The 18,124-nt window shown below is 34.8% G+C and overlaps 2 protein-coding genes across 5 annotated transcripts in view; both read left to right on the plus strand.

Annotated features, from left to right (window-relative positions):
* Positions 1-7,574, plus strand: part of LOC106474395 (monoglyceride lipase-like) — a 10,851-nt gene extending 3,277 nt beyond the window's left edge. The window contains exons 3-6 of the mRNA XM_022402701.1: positions 269-445; positions 1,508-1,639; positions 6,345-6,437; positions 7,262-7,574. Of these exons, the coding sequence (XP_022258409.1) occupies positions 269-445; positions 1,508-1,639; positions 6,345-6,437; positions 7,262-7,303 (444 nt within the window). The 3' untranslated portion in view covers positions 7,304-7,574. The remainder of the gene's footprint in view (positions 1-268; positions 446-1,507; positions 1,640-6,344; positions 6,438-7,261) is intronic.
* Positions 7,575-14,072: 6,498 nt separating this feature from the next.
* The window catches only part of LOC106474396 (RNA-binding protein 1-like), an 8,135-nt gene continuing 4,083 nt past the window's right edge, over positions 14,073-18,124 (plus strand). The window contains exons 1-2 of one of the 4 annotated variants that reach the window (XM_022402704.1): positions 14,073-14,305; positions 15,724-15,934. In XM_022402704.1, coding sequence (XP_022258412.1) covers positions 15,726-15,934 — 209 coding nt within the window. In that variant the 5' untranslated portion in view covers positions 14,073-14,305; positions 15,724-15,725. Of the gene's footprint in view, positions 14,306-14,540; positions 14,609-15,158; positions 15,350-15,723; positions 15,935-18,124 lie in introns of those variants that run through there. The other 3 variants (XM_013935087.2, XM_022402703.1, XM_022402702.1) reach the window with 3 other exon arrangements.

The raw sequence follows: 18,124 nt of genomic DNA on the forward strand, positions 1-18,124 counted from the left end.
GTATATCGTATATAACTTCTACCCCCACATAATTGTTTAGTATATCGTATATAACTTCTACCCCCACTATAATTGTTTAGTATATCGTATATAACTTCTACCCCCACATAATTGTTTAGTATATCGTATATAACTTCTACCCCCCCACATAATTGTTTAGTATATCGTATATAACTTCTACCCCCCACATAATTGTTTAGTATATCGTATATAACTTCTATTTCTCTCTCTCTTGGATATTTATGTGATTTTTTTTTTATTGTAACAGCAACAATTTCTCAAATGGGTAGGTTGGCTTATCCCTAGTATGCCTGTCGGATGGATAAAATATGACCTGGCCATTCGGACGGAAGAAGGCAAACAGAAAGTATTAGAAGATCCACACATGTACAAAGGAGTGTGGGTAAAAGCAGGTTGGGTTAAAACGATGCTGGACTCTGCTCCAGTAAGTATGGACTTAACTTGTATATGATTACATCATATCTAAAGTCCGTTACAGTGAAACTGAGTAACATTTAATTTTTTTACTACGATGTGTAAACCTGTCCCCCCTCACAAACATGTAACGTTCCCCATCACGTTCCAAAAGTTTATCAAATTTGAAATATTTTTAAAATCCTCTTCTTGTTTTCTATTACGTAATGAGTGAGTGAAAGTAATAATGAATCTCACAAATACTATAGTGTTTTGAAGAAAATACAAAACGTTACAAAAGAATAAATATCAATTTTATGTCGAGTTAGTTTTAAAATAATTAATTTTCCCAAGGACAGTGTAAATCACGACAAGTAATAAGACAAAGTCTTGGTTATTTTCCCAAAGACAGTGTAAATCAAGACAAGTAATAAGACAAAGCCTTGGTTATTTTCCCAAAGACAGTGTAAATCACGACAAGTAATAAGACACAGTCTTGGTTATTTTCCCAAGGACAGTGTAAATCACGACAAGTAATAAGACAAAGTCTTGGTTATTTTCCCAAAGACAGTATATATCACGACAAGTAATAAGACTGTTTGTAGTTTCTGTTGTAGTAAAAGAAAGTTAAAATTACGTTTTAGCATACCTCTTTAGCCACTATAACTAACAAACAATTATAAGAAAAGTCAGGAACACTAACCAAGACTTTGTCTTATTACTTGTCGTGATATATACTGTCCTTGAGAAAATAACCAAGACTTTGTCTTATTACTTGTGGTGATATATACTGTCCTTGAGAAAATAACCAAGACTTTGTCTTATTACTTGTCGTGATATATACTGTCCTTGAGAAAATAACTAAGACTTTGTCTTATTACTTGTCGTGATATATACTGTCCTTGAGAAAATAACCAAGGCTTTGTCTTATTACTTGTCTTGATTTACACTGTCCTTGAAAAAATAACCAAGACTTTGAGCTAATAAACATGATTGTTGAGTAATGACTACTTTCTTTTACTACAACAGAAACTACAAACTGAGCTAATAAACATGATTGTTGAGTAATGACTACTTTCTTTTACTACAACAGAAACTACAAACTGAGCTAATAAACGTAGTTGTTCCGTTGTTGATTATTCATGGCGGCCAGGACAAGATTTGTAACATATCAGGAGCTAAGAAGTTCTACGAAACTTCGGAAAGCAAAGACAAGACTTTAAAGGTATGGAGATTTTATCAAATAAATTAATGCTTGTAGAATATTTTAGCTTAAATTTTGAAGATATAAAAAAATTGACTTGAGAAACTGCTTTGAAACTACAGATGCCTGGGACACTTTTTTTTCCCAACGCGATGTTTAAAGAACTGACGTTTTCTAGTATGTTTTGATTATTTATCGACAATTATGAATATGTTAAATGTTTTATATGTATATATTAACGAGATCTCGCAGATCCTTGATTTCCTCACATTTATCAGAACACTTCCGATTCCGGTTAATTTAATTAACACTTCCGATTCACTTCCTGACACTTCCGATTCCGGTTAATTTAAAATAGGCTTTGTTGCCACACCTTGAATAACATATAAAACATGAATCATTTTCTCACACAGTTTTAAACCACCACCTCTATAATTCACAAAATTAAAAGTATATAAATAAAATATAAAATATTAAGAAATAAAACCCTACATGATTCGAACGACCTAGCCGTTCTTCTTCAAATGTTATCCATGTGTTATTATTTATATTAACTCAGTACCTCCCCCCCCTCCTTATTTGAAACATCCATAAATTAAACTACTTCCTCACGATTTAAAGTTTTACGTTGTTAATGATGCCTTATATATTCTCTAATAGTTCCTTGTTTATCAGGCTGAGGTTGAGCAATAATTTTAAAATAATTATTTTAAAATAATTTATATTTATTTATGTTTTGTATTTACATATTTTTCAATCTATTCTCTTAGTTCATTTATAATCCCAACAATAAGTTACGTTTCATTTGGCCTACGTACGTACACCTTGTTTCATTCACAAATATCGTGGCTTTATAAATTTAAAGAACAAATTGTAAACAAACATCGTAAAAGGACTTTCTGTTTCTGTGTTAAAGAATTTTATCATGTGTATTACGTTTCAAACTTCTAACTTTGTTGAAGGGATTCCTTATGTATTCCGTATTAAAGTGTTGTTTGTTTGTTTTTTTGTTGTTGTTGCACTGTTAAAGGTTAGTGCGACGTGGCTACTGAGTTTATTTGTTAAAGAGTTGTGTTGCGTATAAGTGTTTTTTATAAGGGTAAATGAAAGTTATGCCGCATTTTGCAAACATACGTTCGTAAGTTTTATTGGATTTAAACTTGAGATTAAGGTCAGCTTGAGGACAAGCCTGAAGTAAGGACAGCACGATAAGTGTCACCTATAAACATACTCAGTATTTCCTTTATTAATTAGATAATTGTTGATTTTTTCCAGCTGTTTTTACACCACGCTGGCAAATAATGTCTTTAAATTTCTTTCACTTTAGCTGCTCATTGTTACATGTCAATTACCTAGAATAGCACATTTTGTCTTCTCGTGAGAAAGATAGCTGTGGGGTCACCTATTGTATGGGAAGTTAGACAGATATATTTTCCACTGGTGGTCTGGTAACCTCTAGAGGTAAAAACCTCTCTTGTATTTCATTAAGACATGACTAGTCACGTGTGTAACGCTAGTTGCTCTGGGTAGTCTGACACTAATCACCGAAGTAGCTAACATGAGAACCAGACAGTCATGAACAGGATTTCTGAAGAGTTAATCTGGAACATGATCTTTAGAGATAGAGCTTTGAACTTTAGATCATAGAGTTAATATTAACTTTCTACTAAAAGTAACTGTCAGTTGGGTCCATTAAAATATACATTTTAACTATTTGTTTTAAATAAAGATTATTTATTGTGAGGGTACGTTTGTGTTCAGTCTCTACTTGGGTAGTCAGAGAACCTAGAATTATTTCACAATAGTTATCCTTACGAATCTTCTGTTATTAAATAGCCAGTGGAGCATAGGGCAGCAACAACACCTCGCCAAAGGAAGGTGTTGTTGTAGTTACTTGTAGCAGGTTGGTTTTCTACGGGGTGGAGTTGCTAGCCTCCTCCTTTCTCATCCTGGACTTGGGACCAGGCAAAGGCGGAGGTTGGCATGTTTGGTGTGACGGGGATTCGAACCCGCGACCCTCAGATTACGAGTCGAGCGTCCCCTATCCACCTGGCCATGCCGGGGCCCTAACCACCTGGCCATGCCGGGCCGCTTACCATATGATTACCACTGTCTAATGACACTTTCAATACGTTTTAGTATGTTTCTCACACGGGTTCCCCGGTGGGTCATCGCTAAGTTCTCAGACTCACAGTGCTTAAATCCAGAGTTCGATTTCCCGCGGCGAACAAAGCGTTACTTTGCGTTAAAAAAAAACAACAACAACCACGAAACGTTTTTAATATACAGACGTACGTACAAGTTAAATGCTGTTAAAATGAGGGTAAATAAGTGTTTCTAAACATTACTTTAATCTGCATCTAATACACGAGACATGTTACCAATACATATACGTCCATTTCGTGCCAATGAAAAATTATAAAAATCCTACTCAAGTATACGAACAAAATGAAGCTTTTAAAATTAGCAAAAGTTTCAGCCGACTTTGGCAAACAAAGGGTTAATTTCATCATGCCTCAATTTCATCATGCAGATTCGGAAACCAGAACTTTAGGTGATTCCCCTCTCCCAAACAAAATGGTGGGCGTTGTAGAACTAACAAACTTTTGTCTCACCTTCATCTAGACATATGTTCTGTAGATTCATACACACAAAATCTTGTATTCTTAAAGGTATTTGACTAATAGATGTGATCACGTGGTTCATGACGTTTGTTTGTTGTTAAGCACGAAGCTATATAATGGGCTATCTGTGCTATGCCAATCACGGGTATCGAAACCTAGTTTTTATGGTTATAAGCCTTTAGACTTACCACTGAGCCACTGGGGAGTCATAACATAATTTAGATTAAATATTTAGCCTGGAATTTTCTGGAATGTTAGAATAGCTTATAGAATAAGCTTCACTTGGTAGATAGTTCAAACGATTAACACTAGGAAAACATAAATGAAAAATAATAGTGCGCTTTTAAGCTGTAACGATGGATAACCAGATAATAAAACTGTGACTTGTTTTAGGGTTAAGAGTTGGTCAGACTAGTGTTGTTGTTTTTTCAAATTCTGTTTTGATTACTGTCTGTAGATGACGCAATTCTAACGTTAGCGTATAACTGGTTTTATACTCCGTTGAGAAGTGGGACTACGGAAAACTGTTGTGTTCATTTTCTGAAATTTTCAGCAATATAGCGTTTAACCCTAAAATATAAGTGATATAGTAATCTCTCTAAAACAGTCTGTGAGTTATTAGTCTAAACAGTGATCGGCAACTTTTTTGATCGCGGATCAGTTAAATATTTTTTTGAAAATTTTAGCATTGAATTGGGTTAGTAACAGTCATAAAATTCTTAATACAGGTTAATGTATTTAAATGTGTGTGTATATTTATGTACAACAAACAAAATTAATAGTTCGAAGAGCTTAAATATTTTTGATGTAACTAAAACTTAAGAGCGGTCCCTAATTCTGACTACTAACGTATATTTATTCAGGGTGTCGTTTGTCACGAGTCCACGTTCTTTCACTGCCTTAAATAAAGCTCTTCGTCACGATTGTTTTCAATCGAACATTTACGTTTTCTCTCTGGCTTTTACCTTTCTATATTCCCATATTCAGCACAAGATGGCGCCACTGAAACCAATGAATATACTAATTAGTGTCCTTGAGACACTACTTTCCATGTTAATCTGGACTGCACTCAACCAGGGAAGAAACTTCCATCTACACCTATCACACTTATTTTTATAGCAAGCGATAAACACTCATTTAAATTTGGAATCTTCCATTAAGGGAGGGAGGGATTCTTCTCGAATCTACTTTGTTTTGTTTGCTATCCCTGTGACAGGTACCTCACTCACGCGCGTATGTCTAGACTTTAGAACTTGCTAAAACAATAAAAAGCACAACACCAGTTGTGGTTAATGTAGCGATAAACACTGACATGTTTAAAAAGCACAACACCAGTTGTGATTAAGGTAGCGATAAACACTGACATGTTTAAAAAGCACAACACCAATTGTGATTAAGGTAGCGATAAACACTGACATGTTTAAAAAGCACAACACCAATTGTGATTAAGGTAGCGATAAACACTGACATGTTTAAAAAGCACAACACCAATTGTGATTAAGGTAGCGATAAACACTGACATGTTTAAAAAGCACAACACTAGTTGTAGTTAAGGTAGAGATAAACACTGACATGTTTAGAAAACATAACACCAGTTGTAGTTAAGGTAGAGATAAACACTGACATGTTTAAAAAGCACAACACTAGTTGTAGTTAAGGTAGAGATAAACACTAACATGTTAAAGTGTAACACTTCTCCTTTATGTTTCTTCTTTCATTTCACTCACTGTTTCAATCTCTATTTTTGTGTTTCTGCTATTACACTATTATTACTCTATTTCTTACAATCTTACATTTTGACATTCAAGGTAAATACTTACCCGTTAAGACTAACTCTAAAGCTACCGGTAACAAGAAATGGATTCTAATCTCATGAGTACCATAACAACAAAGCCTTTTCTCACGAGTACCATAACAACAAAGCCTTTTCTCACGAGTACCATAACAACAAAGCCTTTTCTCACGAGTACCATAACAACACCGTTTCCAGCTATTGGTCTTCAAATATCAATAAAACTCAAGTTTTTGTATTGTTTCTGATTTATGCTTGTTTGTTTTTTTCCACATTGGTCTTTAAACCTTGTTATGATATTTTATTCTAGGTTTATCCAGAGTCATATCACTGCCTTTTTCTCGAACCAGATGGCATTCCTGAGCACATAATAGATGAAACAGTGAATTGGATATCGGACAGGGTACAGTAACTCAAATAGTGGATAAATCTACTGTGTTGTAGGGGAAACAATACGAAGGTTGATGAATGAAATGTGTGAAAAACTTTAGACTTATATATAAAAAACACTTATATGAAAATTATATTGAAATATGCTAATATTACACCCTTACGTTATATATATGTATATGTACATTATAATATAATCGTATATTCTAACCGTCAGAAAACTTTCCTTATGATTAAATCCAGTTGGAATACAGCTTCTACAGCATGTCTAATGATCATAACTGTAGTTGGATTACAGCTTCTACAGCATGTCTAATGATCATAACTGTAGTTGGATTACAGCTTCTACAGCATGTCTAATGATCATAACTGTAGTTGGATTACAGCTTCTACAGCATGTCTAATGATCAAAATTGTAGTTGGATTACAGCTTCTACAGCATATCTAATGATCATAACTGTAGTTGGATTACAGCTTCTACAGCATGTCTAATGATCATAACTGTAGTTGGATTACAGCTTCTACAGCATGTCTAATGATCAAAATTGTATTTGGATTACAGCTTCTACAGCATGTCTAATGATCATAACTGTAGTTGGATTACAGCTTAAAGTTAAAACCAGGAAGTTCATATATAATAATAATAATATACAAATGCCAACACACCTATGATCTATGATATAAAACATAAACCATGCTTTGCACCTTTGTTCTGTGTAACGAGTGTTATTAATGATTTTAACAATCACGAGTGTTTTTGATACTATTCTGAATTTTATACAATCAAAATTAAATAATTTTAAATCATATTTACGTTATTTTGTGACATCCCTATAGTGCATCCCGACTTCTCTCAAGATATTAAAATCGAAATACTGAAAGAAAGAGGCACGCACTTTTTTGATTGGTTTGAAGATCCAACTTCCATCGAGATCCCGTCTCCTGGTGGGACAGCCGCCGTAACTTTACGGACTTACAATGCTAAAATCCAGGATTCGATTCCTCGCGGTGGACACAGCAGATAGCCTAATGTGGCTTTGATAAATCCTTGCGTTAAATTAGTAAAATGATTTTGATGAATACAAAGAATGTTGCAGTGTTTATATGTGAGTGTTTTAAGATTTTAGTTTTGAAATAAAAGGTTTTTAATACGAGAAATAGTTTGACAACTGTATTTGTATTTTTAAATTGCCAGAACAATTAATATTTAAAATAAATATATCCTCGTAATAAGCCTTTTTAAAAAAAAATATATATATATCAGAATATTAGTTCAAAAGTGTTTAAGTTCAACCGATGGACTAGTGGTAATATTACGGATTTACAACGCTCAAATCCTGGGTTCGATTCCCTGCGATCATAGAGTGCAAATAACTTATTGTGTTGCTTAGCACTAAAACAGCAACGACCTCTATGTGTCAGTGTTTTAAGATTTAGTTTTGAAATAAAAGGTTTTTACTACGAAAAACGGTTTCCAAGATTCGTTATTCATTTTGACAACAGGGTGTTTGCATCTTGAATAAGTTTGTTTGTTTTTCAGGAAAGATATCAATATGTCGTAGTTCACAAATGAGGCCCTGCTAGTTCTAATGCAAGTGTTCAATTCTTTTAGTTCGTTTTGTTACTCATTTGGAAGTATAAATGAATAAATATCTTGTCGTTACGAGGGTCGTGGTTTCGAGTCTCGTCACCGAATTTGCCCGACCTTTTAGACGTAGGGGCGTTATAAAGTGCCAGTCAATTCCACTATTTGTCAGTATTAGTAGAAGAGTAGCCCAAGAGTTGGCGGATGGTAGTGTTGACTAGCTGCCTTCACTCTAGTCTATGAATGAAATTTTAAATAGAATATATTTTCAGCGCCTTTGACTTCGAGACTTAGGCGTTCAATGTTTGTTATCCGTTATATATGTTTAATACAATAAACTTAAGTATAGACATACTACGCATAGATAACTAGCGTCTTGTTCCTGAAAGTTTACTCAAATACTACGTGATCGAAGCCCACCTCACCGTACGCGGTCCCAGTTCTAAGATGTATAAAATTTATACTTTTGTATGCTCAGGAGCGCATCTAATGATAGTCCACTTGTATATACAAAAAAAAATAACACTTTTGGAAACCGAATATTCGTCTGTTAAACGTTTGCAAATCACGAAAGGCTCGCCTGTGGACAAGACCAGCCTTGCAACTTTCCAGATCCCATATGAGTCGACAGTTAATACCTCACATATAAATACATCCTGTCTTTACAATAAATAACAACAACTAACTAGAGATTACGTAGTGACAAACTACACCTTGTGGCATGGTATACATCCAGTCTTTAGAATAAATAACAAACAAAATATATAATAATTTATTCATTTTATAAATCTTTAAAAACTAGAGATTTAATTTTTATCAGAGTTACTCATCTCTGTATTCTTTGTTAATAACAGTTGATGGAGAAAGATTTTTAACACTTCATTGTGGACAAGTAATTGAAAAAGAGTATGTAATTAAATAATTTTTACTGTTGTGTAAAATTTAAAACTTGTTTATTGTCGGATATACAGAGTATAATTTACTCTAAAGGGGGTCACCTGTTTTAACCACTTGCTCCACTATACAATAGTGTGTTGTCAGTCAGTCAGTCAGTAGGCACTAAGATGACGTCACATAAGGGGCGCTAAACATTGCAATTTGTACTGCCGTGACGTCAGTAAAACGTGCGCAAGTGACGAATCACTCTGTAGGCTACTACACAACATGACGTATGAACTTCAAAAGCAAGAAATAAGCAGATTTGTTACCGTTAATTTTGGTTTTATTTACTCTTGAAACAAAACATTTTCTGCGACAGTGCATCTAGTAGTTATGATTACGACGTTTCACCATAAATATTATACTCTGTATATCCGACAAATAACAAACTTTATTTAGTGGTAGAGTAATCTATTACTTGTTACATATACATTAAGATACGTTCCACCAGAAAAAAAAAAAAACTTGGTACAAATGTTGCAATAAAGATTTGTTTGTAATTAAGCACAAAGCTACACAATTGGCTCTCTGTGCTCTGCCCACCACAGGTATCGAAACCCGGTTTCTAGCGTCATAATTCCGCAGACATACCGCTGTGCCACTGGGGGTGGGGCTGCAATAATTGTTTGTTTGGAATTAATCACAAAGCTACACAAAGGGCTATCTGTGCTCTGCCCACCACAGGTATCGAAACCCGGTTTCTAGCGTCATAATTCCGCAGACATACCGCTGTGCCACTGGGGGTGGGGCTGCAATAATTGTTTGTTTGGAATTAAGTACAAAGCTACACAAAGGGCTATCTGTGCTCTGCCCACCACGGGTATCGAAACCCGGTTTTTAGCGTTATAATTCCGCAGACATACGCTGTGCCACTGGGGGGCAGGCTGCAATAAAGAATATGATAACAAAAATATAACCACAAAATTTGGTCATGAATTGTGTTTACAAAATAATTATGGTATTATAACACGATCAGCAAAACCCCTCCAAAAACTAATGTTTTTTTTTTACAAAATACAGCACAAAAGTTGATAAATAAAATGTAATAGAATAATAAAAAAACTACTCATAAACAACAAAATAAGTTAAAAACTACACCGTTTGAATGTCAGTTGTTGTTTTCATCTTTTTTTATAAAATATAACGCACAACAAGAAGGTGCGAAATAATATAACAATAAGGCCAGCGAAGAGATTTTCATAAAATTTATCAAATTGTTAGTCGCAAGCACAAGGTTAAAACGACTTAATCGTTCTGTCAGAAGTAATTTTGCGGACTTTGATTTTGCTAAAATCAAACCCGGGGCTCGATTTCCCGTGGTGGACAAGATGCAGACATCTATCCCCTCACTCTTACTATTATACGAAACTAACATACATAACAACATTGTTATTATTTTTGTTTGAGAGCAACCACATTTTGTCGGAAACTGGAATTCCTAATGGACTTCCCAAACAAGAAGTAGAAAGGAACGTTTCAGTCTACGTGCAAACAAGTAAGGCCCCTGCATGGCCAGGTGGTTAAGGCACTCGACTCGCAATCTGAGGGTCACGGGTTCGAATCTCTGTCACACCAAACATGCTCGCCCTTTCAGGCGTGGGGGCGTTATAATGTGACGGTCAATCCCACTATTCGTTGGTAAAAGAGTAGCCCAAGAGTTGACGGTGGGTGGTGATGACTAGCTGCCCTCCCTCTAGTCTTACACTGCTAAATTAGGGACGGCTAGCGCAGATAGCCCTAGTGTAGCTTTGCGCGAAATTCAGAAATAAACAAATAATAAAGCAAACAAGTATAAATTGGACTAAACATTTACGTCGTTAACATGTAATATCGCTTAGTCAATCTACCTATTGCTGTGTTCCTTGCTGAACCCTTCATTACAACTTCCAACATAAAGATTACCTATACTTTATTGTGACGAAAAGTGGGGAGGGGGATGAAGCTCCCACCACTGCCTTCGCTGCCTATGCTCTTCATCTTTGTATTAATAAACACAAAACGCACGCCATCTACCCATTTTATGATAAAATCAGTTGTTTCTGAAGAACAATAGTTTGAAAAAAAAAGACATTAAAAGGATAAAAGTGTAATTATTAAAAATGTTTCTTTGTTTTAGCGCAAAACTAAACAATAGAATACCTGAGCTCTGGATGGAAGTCCGTAAACGTGTCACTGCCCCATTGAGGATTATTAAAATGGCCCTGAAATCACGAGATAAGGAGTGGAGAAAGTTAATTACACTAAAACAAGAAATTATAGACAAACTTCGGCTTGACTAGTGACTTCATTGGTATACACTTTAATGAATCATGAAACAAAATTAATTTTCCTTAACCTTGTGTCTCCGTTACTTCTATGTATTATATCAGAATTAGGTTATATTTAATATTTGGTATTATAAATGTCTGTACATCTAAATTATGTATGATTTTATATGCAGTTTTTATTAGTCACGTGTATAGAAATACTTATTTAATAGGTATAATATGTTCTTGTTTTTCTATGACACAGTTATTTACTGCACGCTGCCTAACATTATATTAATATAATAATTAATAATATAATTGCCTCTAACCTGACGATGTTACTGTTGTTTATGGCTTTGTTGGCACAAATAATTTCGGGCTAAGTTGTTTCTTGTCACTGCCTTTCCCAACAACTAGTCGAAATGGTTTAAAAATTCTAATTTAAGGGTATACAATAAAAGTACAAACATGTGGGATTTCAAAAAATACAAGACAAGAAATCAATTGGAATTAAAAAGGCCTAAGGTTCGTAAAAAGCTAAAGACATAATTAACTCGGTTTGATTTGGCTTATGTAAAGCTACACGAGGGCTATCTGCGCTAGCCGTCCCTAATTTAGCAGTGAAAGACTAGAGGGAAGGCAGCTAGTCATCACCACCCATCGCCAACTCTTGGGCTACTCTTCCACCAACAAATAGTGGGATTGACCACACGAAGGCTATCTGCACTAGCCGTCCCTAATTTAGCAGTGTAAGACTAGAGGGAAGGCAGCTAGTCATCACCACCCATCGCCAACTCTTGGGCTACTCTTCCACCAACAAATAGTGGGATTGACTGTAACATTATAACTTCCCCACAGCTGAGAGAGTGAGCATGTTTGGTGAGACGGGGATTCGAATCCGCGACTCACAGATTGCGAGTGGATCGCCCTAACCACCTGGCCATACCAGGCCTGGTCATCTCGGACAGTGTCATGGTTGCCTATGAAACTATTAATTGAAAACTGAACATCACGAGTAAACATGTCTAAACGTGTTGATGATTGTCGTAGCATTGGCATAAAAATAAAACTTGTGCAGTCGTGATTTGAATTTTAGAACACTCACACACTGAGAGATCTATTCAACTAAGTGTAATAAAACTGTGGCCATTGCAGAGCCTTGCGAGGACATCTTTTCTTCTGATTCTTGTGAAAACTTAATTACAACTTTCCACAGACAGTAGACTTTATTTGAAAATATTCTTCATACGTTGTCTACCTAAAGTCACATACCTACTAGTATAAAGCTTTGTTTTGATAACAGGCTGATAATCCATAGAATGAATATGCGAAACATTGAGGCCGATTTCAATAAACTTGTTAATTCGAATTCTAATAACCAGAAATTAAAAAAAGGTGTGTGTGTGTTTTCTTATAGTAAAGCCAGATTGGGCTATCTGCTGTGTCCACTGAGAAGAATCGAACCTCTGATTTGAGCATTGTAAATCCGAAGACTTACCTCTGTCTCACTGGAGGACAAAAAATAGGGTTAATGACAAGATGACCACGAGGAAATTATCAGCCGTTTCTGAATATCCAAGAGAATTGGTGAGAACTAACACTAAGCAACTCCAGGCCTTCAAAGAGCTAAGATAATTGGTACAGCTGATACGTTTCTATATGATTCAGATCAAGCTAAATTGCACAAAACTCAGCACTGAATACAAAATTTGTAGAGGGATTTTTGTGGCAAATACAGAATTGTAGCAGAGTCCACAAAATCACAAGATATATTTGAAAGGCGCTTATTAAAAATAAGTTGATACAGTTGAACAAATAGCTCTTGCAAACAAGTTATCCCATACCCTATGTAAATGTAAACCACTCATTCAAAATATCTCTCCTTTATTATTGAATGGACCCCACAAGTCCAACCAACCAATCTGCTTGTTCTTACATATTAACCAAAGCCTGGCACTTAGCCCTAATAACCTACTTATCCTCACAATTTAGTCTCGGTAGTATTCCTGACACAATTAAGTCATGGCCCTTTTCAAGTAAAATGTAATTTTAGTTCCCAACTTTCAAAAAGTCAATTTTAAGGACACGGGATAAGATTTATCATTAGTGAATTGGGATTTTACTCTCTTAAAGCTTTTTCAGTTTACAAATATTGATAATAATCCATTAGCTCCATGATTTTTTCTCCATGTTAAAAAACAAAACCTACGAAAAGAGTCCTTTGGCTACAGATTTACCGCTGTGCCACTAGGTGTGTGTGGTGGGGGGGGGGGAGAGAAGACTAGAAAAGGACTATCCTTAAACATGAAATAATAAGACATCAGTCTTAAAGTCTTAAAGCTATATTAGTCTACTGTTAGAAATGAATAACCCTATAACCCGAGTGCTATCAAAAGGTGGACCTTTCTTCTTCAGGTTAATTATTCTTACATAAGCATAAATCATTTCTTGTCAAATGACTTTTTTCTTTTCTGTTTCTATAGGAGGAAAACCTTTTTTTATATATTTACTATATAATTACAAAAGTTCTCAACACACTATATTTCCGTGTAAGTTGATCATATCTCTTTACTTTCACTTTTATTGAAAATCGATTTAGGAACAAGCTTGTAATCGTATCTTATTTATCTTCTAAGAAATATAATCATTTACAGAATTCCTATTAACATTCCCAAAATGTTAATAGGAATGATTAATTGTTTTCCTTTTTCAAAATTATTTGAAATTGAAAAATTAATATTTTTTCAGGTTACTATTAATAATGCTCCCCATTGGCACAGCGGCATATCTGTCGACTTACAACGCTAGAATCCGGATTTCGATACCTGTGGTGGGTAGAACACAGATAGCCCATTGTGTAGCTTTGTAATTAATTACAAACAAATGAACTATTGATAATCGTACAGGTACCATGCCTTAAAATCACGTAATATATATATATATTCCAGTACGATTTGAGATGTCAGTTTTTGTTTTTCATGAGTTAAGGCAACGGATTTTGACATGTTATTGACACATTCATTAAGGCCGATATATTGACTGAATGTTCATCGTACGAAGTACGAACAACGAGAAAATCGTGAGAGTTTGAGCGTATTTAAACTTGAAGAGGTAAGGTAATATTTGTGGGCATCGTATTTATTTATCATTAATTTAAAAAGTTTTGTATTACTTGTAAGTGCTCTTCTAAAAGAAATAACTTTTCCTTTTTAGAAATTCAAGTTAATAGTACAAACCCTAATGAAATGTTACTGTTAGGCCTATTTGTGTGATAATTCTTGAGGTCGGCGTGACGTCGCAGTCATGTGATTTTGCCTGGTAACGCGTTCGCCATTTTGACAAAGGGACAAACAATAGCGAAGCGAGTACAGCTACGTGTACACAGTTTATATAGGTCTACCGGATACACATGTGGTATGTGGTTGAAATAAATGCTAGTAAATGAAAACCTCTTACAAGAAACACTTGGAGGATAATGTGAAAGCTAATAGCAAGGATATTTTTTTATATGTTCAAGATAAGAAAATTGGGATTGGGCCATGAAAGGATGCTGATGGCAAGGTTTTTTTTGTTGAAGTCCACAAACATGAACCTTAACCTTTGAAAGCACTAGCAACTGGTTGCTAGTTATTTTTTCTCACTAACAATTTTAGGACTGCTGGTGGTAACATTATTTATTTTTCTCTAAAATTAGCTGGAATGACTTTATTATTTATTTCATCTAATTTACAAAACTTAAAAGCAGGCCAATTTAAGCAGAAACTGGTGTGTCTAGGCCATAAGCATTTGGTTCGACAGTCCACAGTACCCCACTGCTGATGGTCACCCCTGAAGTATAATTAAAGGTTACAGTTTAAATGCTGAATTCTGGTGATGTATTAAGTTTAATATTTGTGATGATCATGGTTAAATTAAAATAATGTGAATTGAAAATAATTTATATGATATTATTGATGAACAGCCACTAAGAAATGTTTTACAATTAGGGAAAAATGCACTGCAAAGATCAGATGGTGCTAGTGTAGCTAACTGGTCCATTTGCTAATTGCTTGACAACCAATTAATTGAGTTAAAATTATAGGCTCACTATCCTGCTTCTATGACCGGGAATGTCCTCAGCTAAAACAGGGATCACAAAAATCAGCAAATGAAATGGTAAACTTCAGAATCTTTCAATGTACATAACTGAACTGTATGTAACCCAGGTGTGTGGAGTCTCAACAGTACGAATCTTTGAATCTTCCGTGTAAAATGTGTTCTAGGAATTTCCTAAGTTTTACTGGCATGATTATGAGTCGAGATGGCTTCATATTTTATTTGCCTTTGTGGTTTTTTTATTTGGAATGACATTTTGAAAACTGTCTAAAGAACAAATGTGCTGAGTGCAAAGCAAGTAATTTTGTTTGTTTTTAACACTACTTTGAAATTAGGAAGTATTTAATTAAAGAAAATTTGATCCCTGCTTGTAAAGAGAAGTGATTTTTTTTTAATACATGATGTATTTTATTTGTTTTCCCCTATCTGAACAGATATGTCTCGCTATAGAGAATGGAACTTAAACTGTAAAGTATATGTGGGAAACCTTAACAGTGGTGCAGCCAAACATGACATAGAGGCAGCATTCAACAAGTTTGGCCCACTTAGAAACGTTTGGGTTGCTCGAAACCCTCCTGGATTTGCGTTTGTTGAGTTTGAAGACAGCAGAGATGCTGAAGACTCCGTTCGATCTTTGGATGGGATGTAAGTAAGAATGTGCTAGGTTGTTTCAGGAATCGTTTTTTGTAATGTTAGAAACTCCATCTACCATCCTCTCACCTGCTGTGATTCCTCAGTAAAATACTTTTTGATGATATAAAAATTGTAAGAATGTATTTTGTGAGTTGAAACTATTATCTCAGTACACCTAGCATGACTATCGGGCTGAGAAATAATAATCTTGTAATTCTACTTCCCAACCATATTCAATGATGATGACAAAACCTTGTCAAAACGTTGTACATTTGTTGTTATGTTAAACTTATATTAAAGTTTTTTTCTTCATTACCCATTCAAGCCGTCTCCAGCCATTATTATTCCCAACCATATCTTCCACCCCACCCACCACCATCAGTTTTGTACTTGTAAAAATGGAATATAACTTCCATAATGATTCACGGGTCATAAGTAGGCATTTGTAGTTACAAAAATGGAAAATAACTTCCATAATGATTCACGGGTCATAAGTAAGCATTTGTACTTACAAAAATGGAAAATAACTTCCATAATGATTCATGGGTCATAAGTAAGCATTTGAACTTATACAAATGGAAAATAACTTCCATAATGATTCACGGGTCATAAGTAAGCATTTGAACTTATACAAATGGAAAATAACTTCCATAATGATTCACGGGTCATAAGTAAGCATTTGAACTTATACAAATGGAAAATAACTTCCATAATGATTCACGGGTCATAAGTAAGCATTTGTACTTACAAAAATGGAAAATACTTCCATAATGATTCACGGGTCATAAGCAAGCATGCTTACATTGATAGTTTTGAAGCTGCTGCTACCTTACACAGTCTATAATACACTGAGCAAGCACATTGTAATGATGTCAGTTGCAGTTGGTACTGTTGTCAACAAAGTGCCACTTCTAAAAGATTGTTGCAAATTAAAAGGTGTGAATCATTTGATGAACTTTGCACTCTATTATACAGTAAATTTGTCACTAGAGTACGTCTCAGTCTGCTCTTCTAGTACAGAAAACGGTCCTATGATGAAGGCAGAAAAGAACATGCCTGTCATGTTGGCAGTGGAAACATTCCTTTCCAAGTTTGTACATGTTCGACATGATAGTATTCTTTAGTAGGAGGGAAAAAGGATTATCTGGTGGCTAGAAAAAAGCTAAAAAAAGAAAGGGAAATTGGAGAAGATGCCATGAAATGTTTAAACATATAATTAGATCTATTCATAAACAAATGAACGATTTGAAGTAATCTCGTATACAGGTTTCACTATGGCATAACTAAAATATTTGTGTATAACTGGGGATAAACTCCACCTATCCATACACATACATACATATATTTAATTGTTTACTCTCTGTTACTGGAACCATAATGTTTCTTTTTCTTAATTACAGCTGTGGGATATCAGTGAAACTGAGAATCACTAAATTTATCAAAATGGGATTCCATGGGTACCATTTTCTGTATTCCCTCTTTCAGGATGCCAATATTTACTTATTCCTTTATATTTTATATTTAAAAAAAAATATATGTAATGTAAGTTCTCAGAAACAGGATTCCAACCAGTGGTTCTGAAATTTTATCCATTCTTGTTACCATGGTTTCAGCTGATGAAATTTATTTATTTCTCTAGAATATATGGTAGAAATATTTGTTTTACAGATAGACTGAAATTTACATTAATAACCCAAATCAAAGGAACAATACTATGTTTGTTTTGTTGTGTACTTCCATACAGTGTCATACCAATGTTTGATGGTGCTCCTTTACCCAACCCATTAGTTTGCTTTGTTAGCCAATCAGTGCTCCCCCTTGAGTTTTCACTTTCCGAACGCACTACCCATTGTACAGCCCTGCTTCAATATCTTATTGTATCGATTATTAATATTACTTTTTTAATGGAAAGTGTAAGTTATGCTGTACAGAGACATCTCAAAAGTAAATAGACACCATAATTTTTTTCAATAGTCCTTCATCTCAAAAGTAAATAGACACCATAATTTTTTTCAATAGTCCTTCATCTCACATTATCAACTTGACAAAAATGTTTACAAATGTGCATCAGTATATAGTCAATTTGCCACTAGCATTTTTCAGTGCTTTGACCCAGGCTGCACACAAAACGTCAAGTAGCTCTCCACGGGACGCTGGTTTTCTGGAACTTATTCTCACTGCTCGAGCAGGTATGGTCCAGAC

The sequence above is a fragment of the Limulus polyphemus genome, unplaced genomic scaffold (genome assembly GCF_000517525.1).
Source record: "Limulus polyphemus unplaced genomic scaffold, Limulus_polyphemus-2.1.2 Scaffold7166, whole genome shotgun sequence".
Classification (NCBI taxonomy): domain Eukaryota; kingdom Metazoa; phylum Arthropoda; class Merostomata; order Xiphosura; family Limulidae; genus Limulus; species Limulus polyphemus.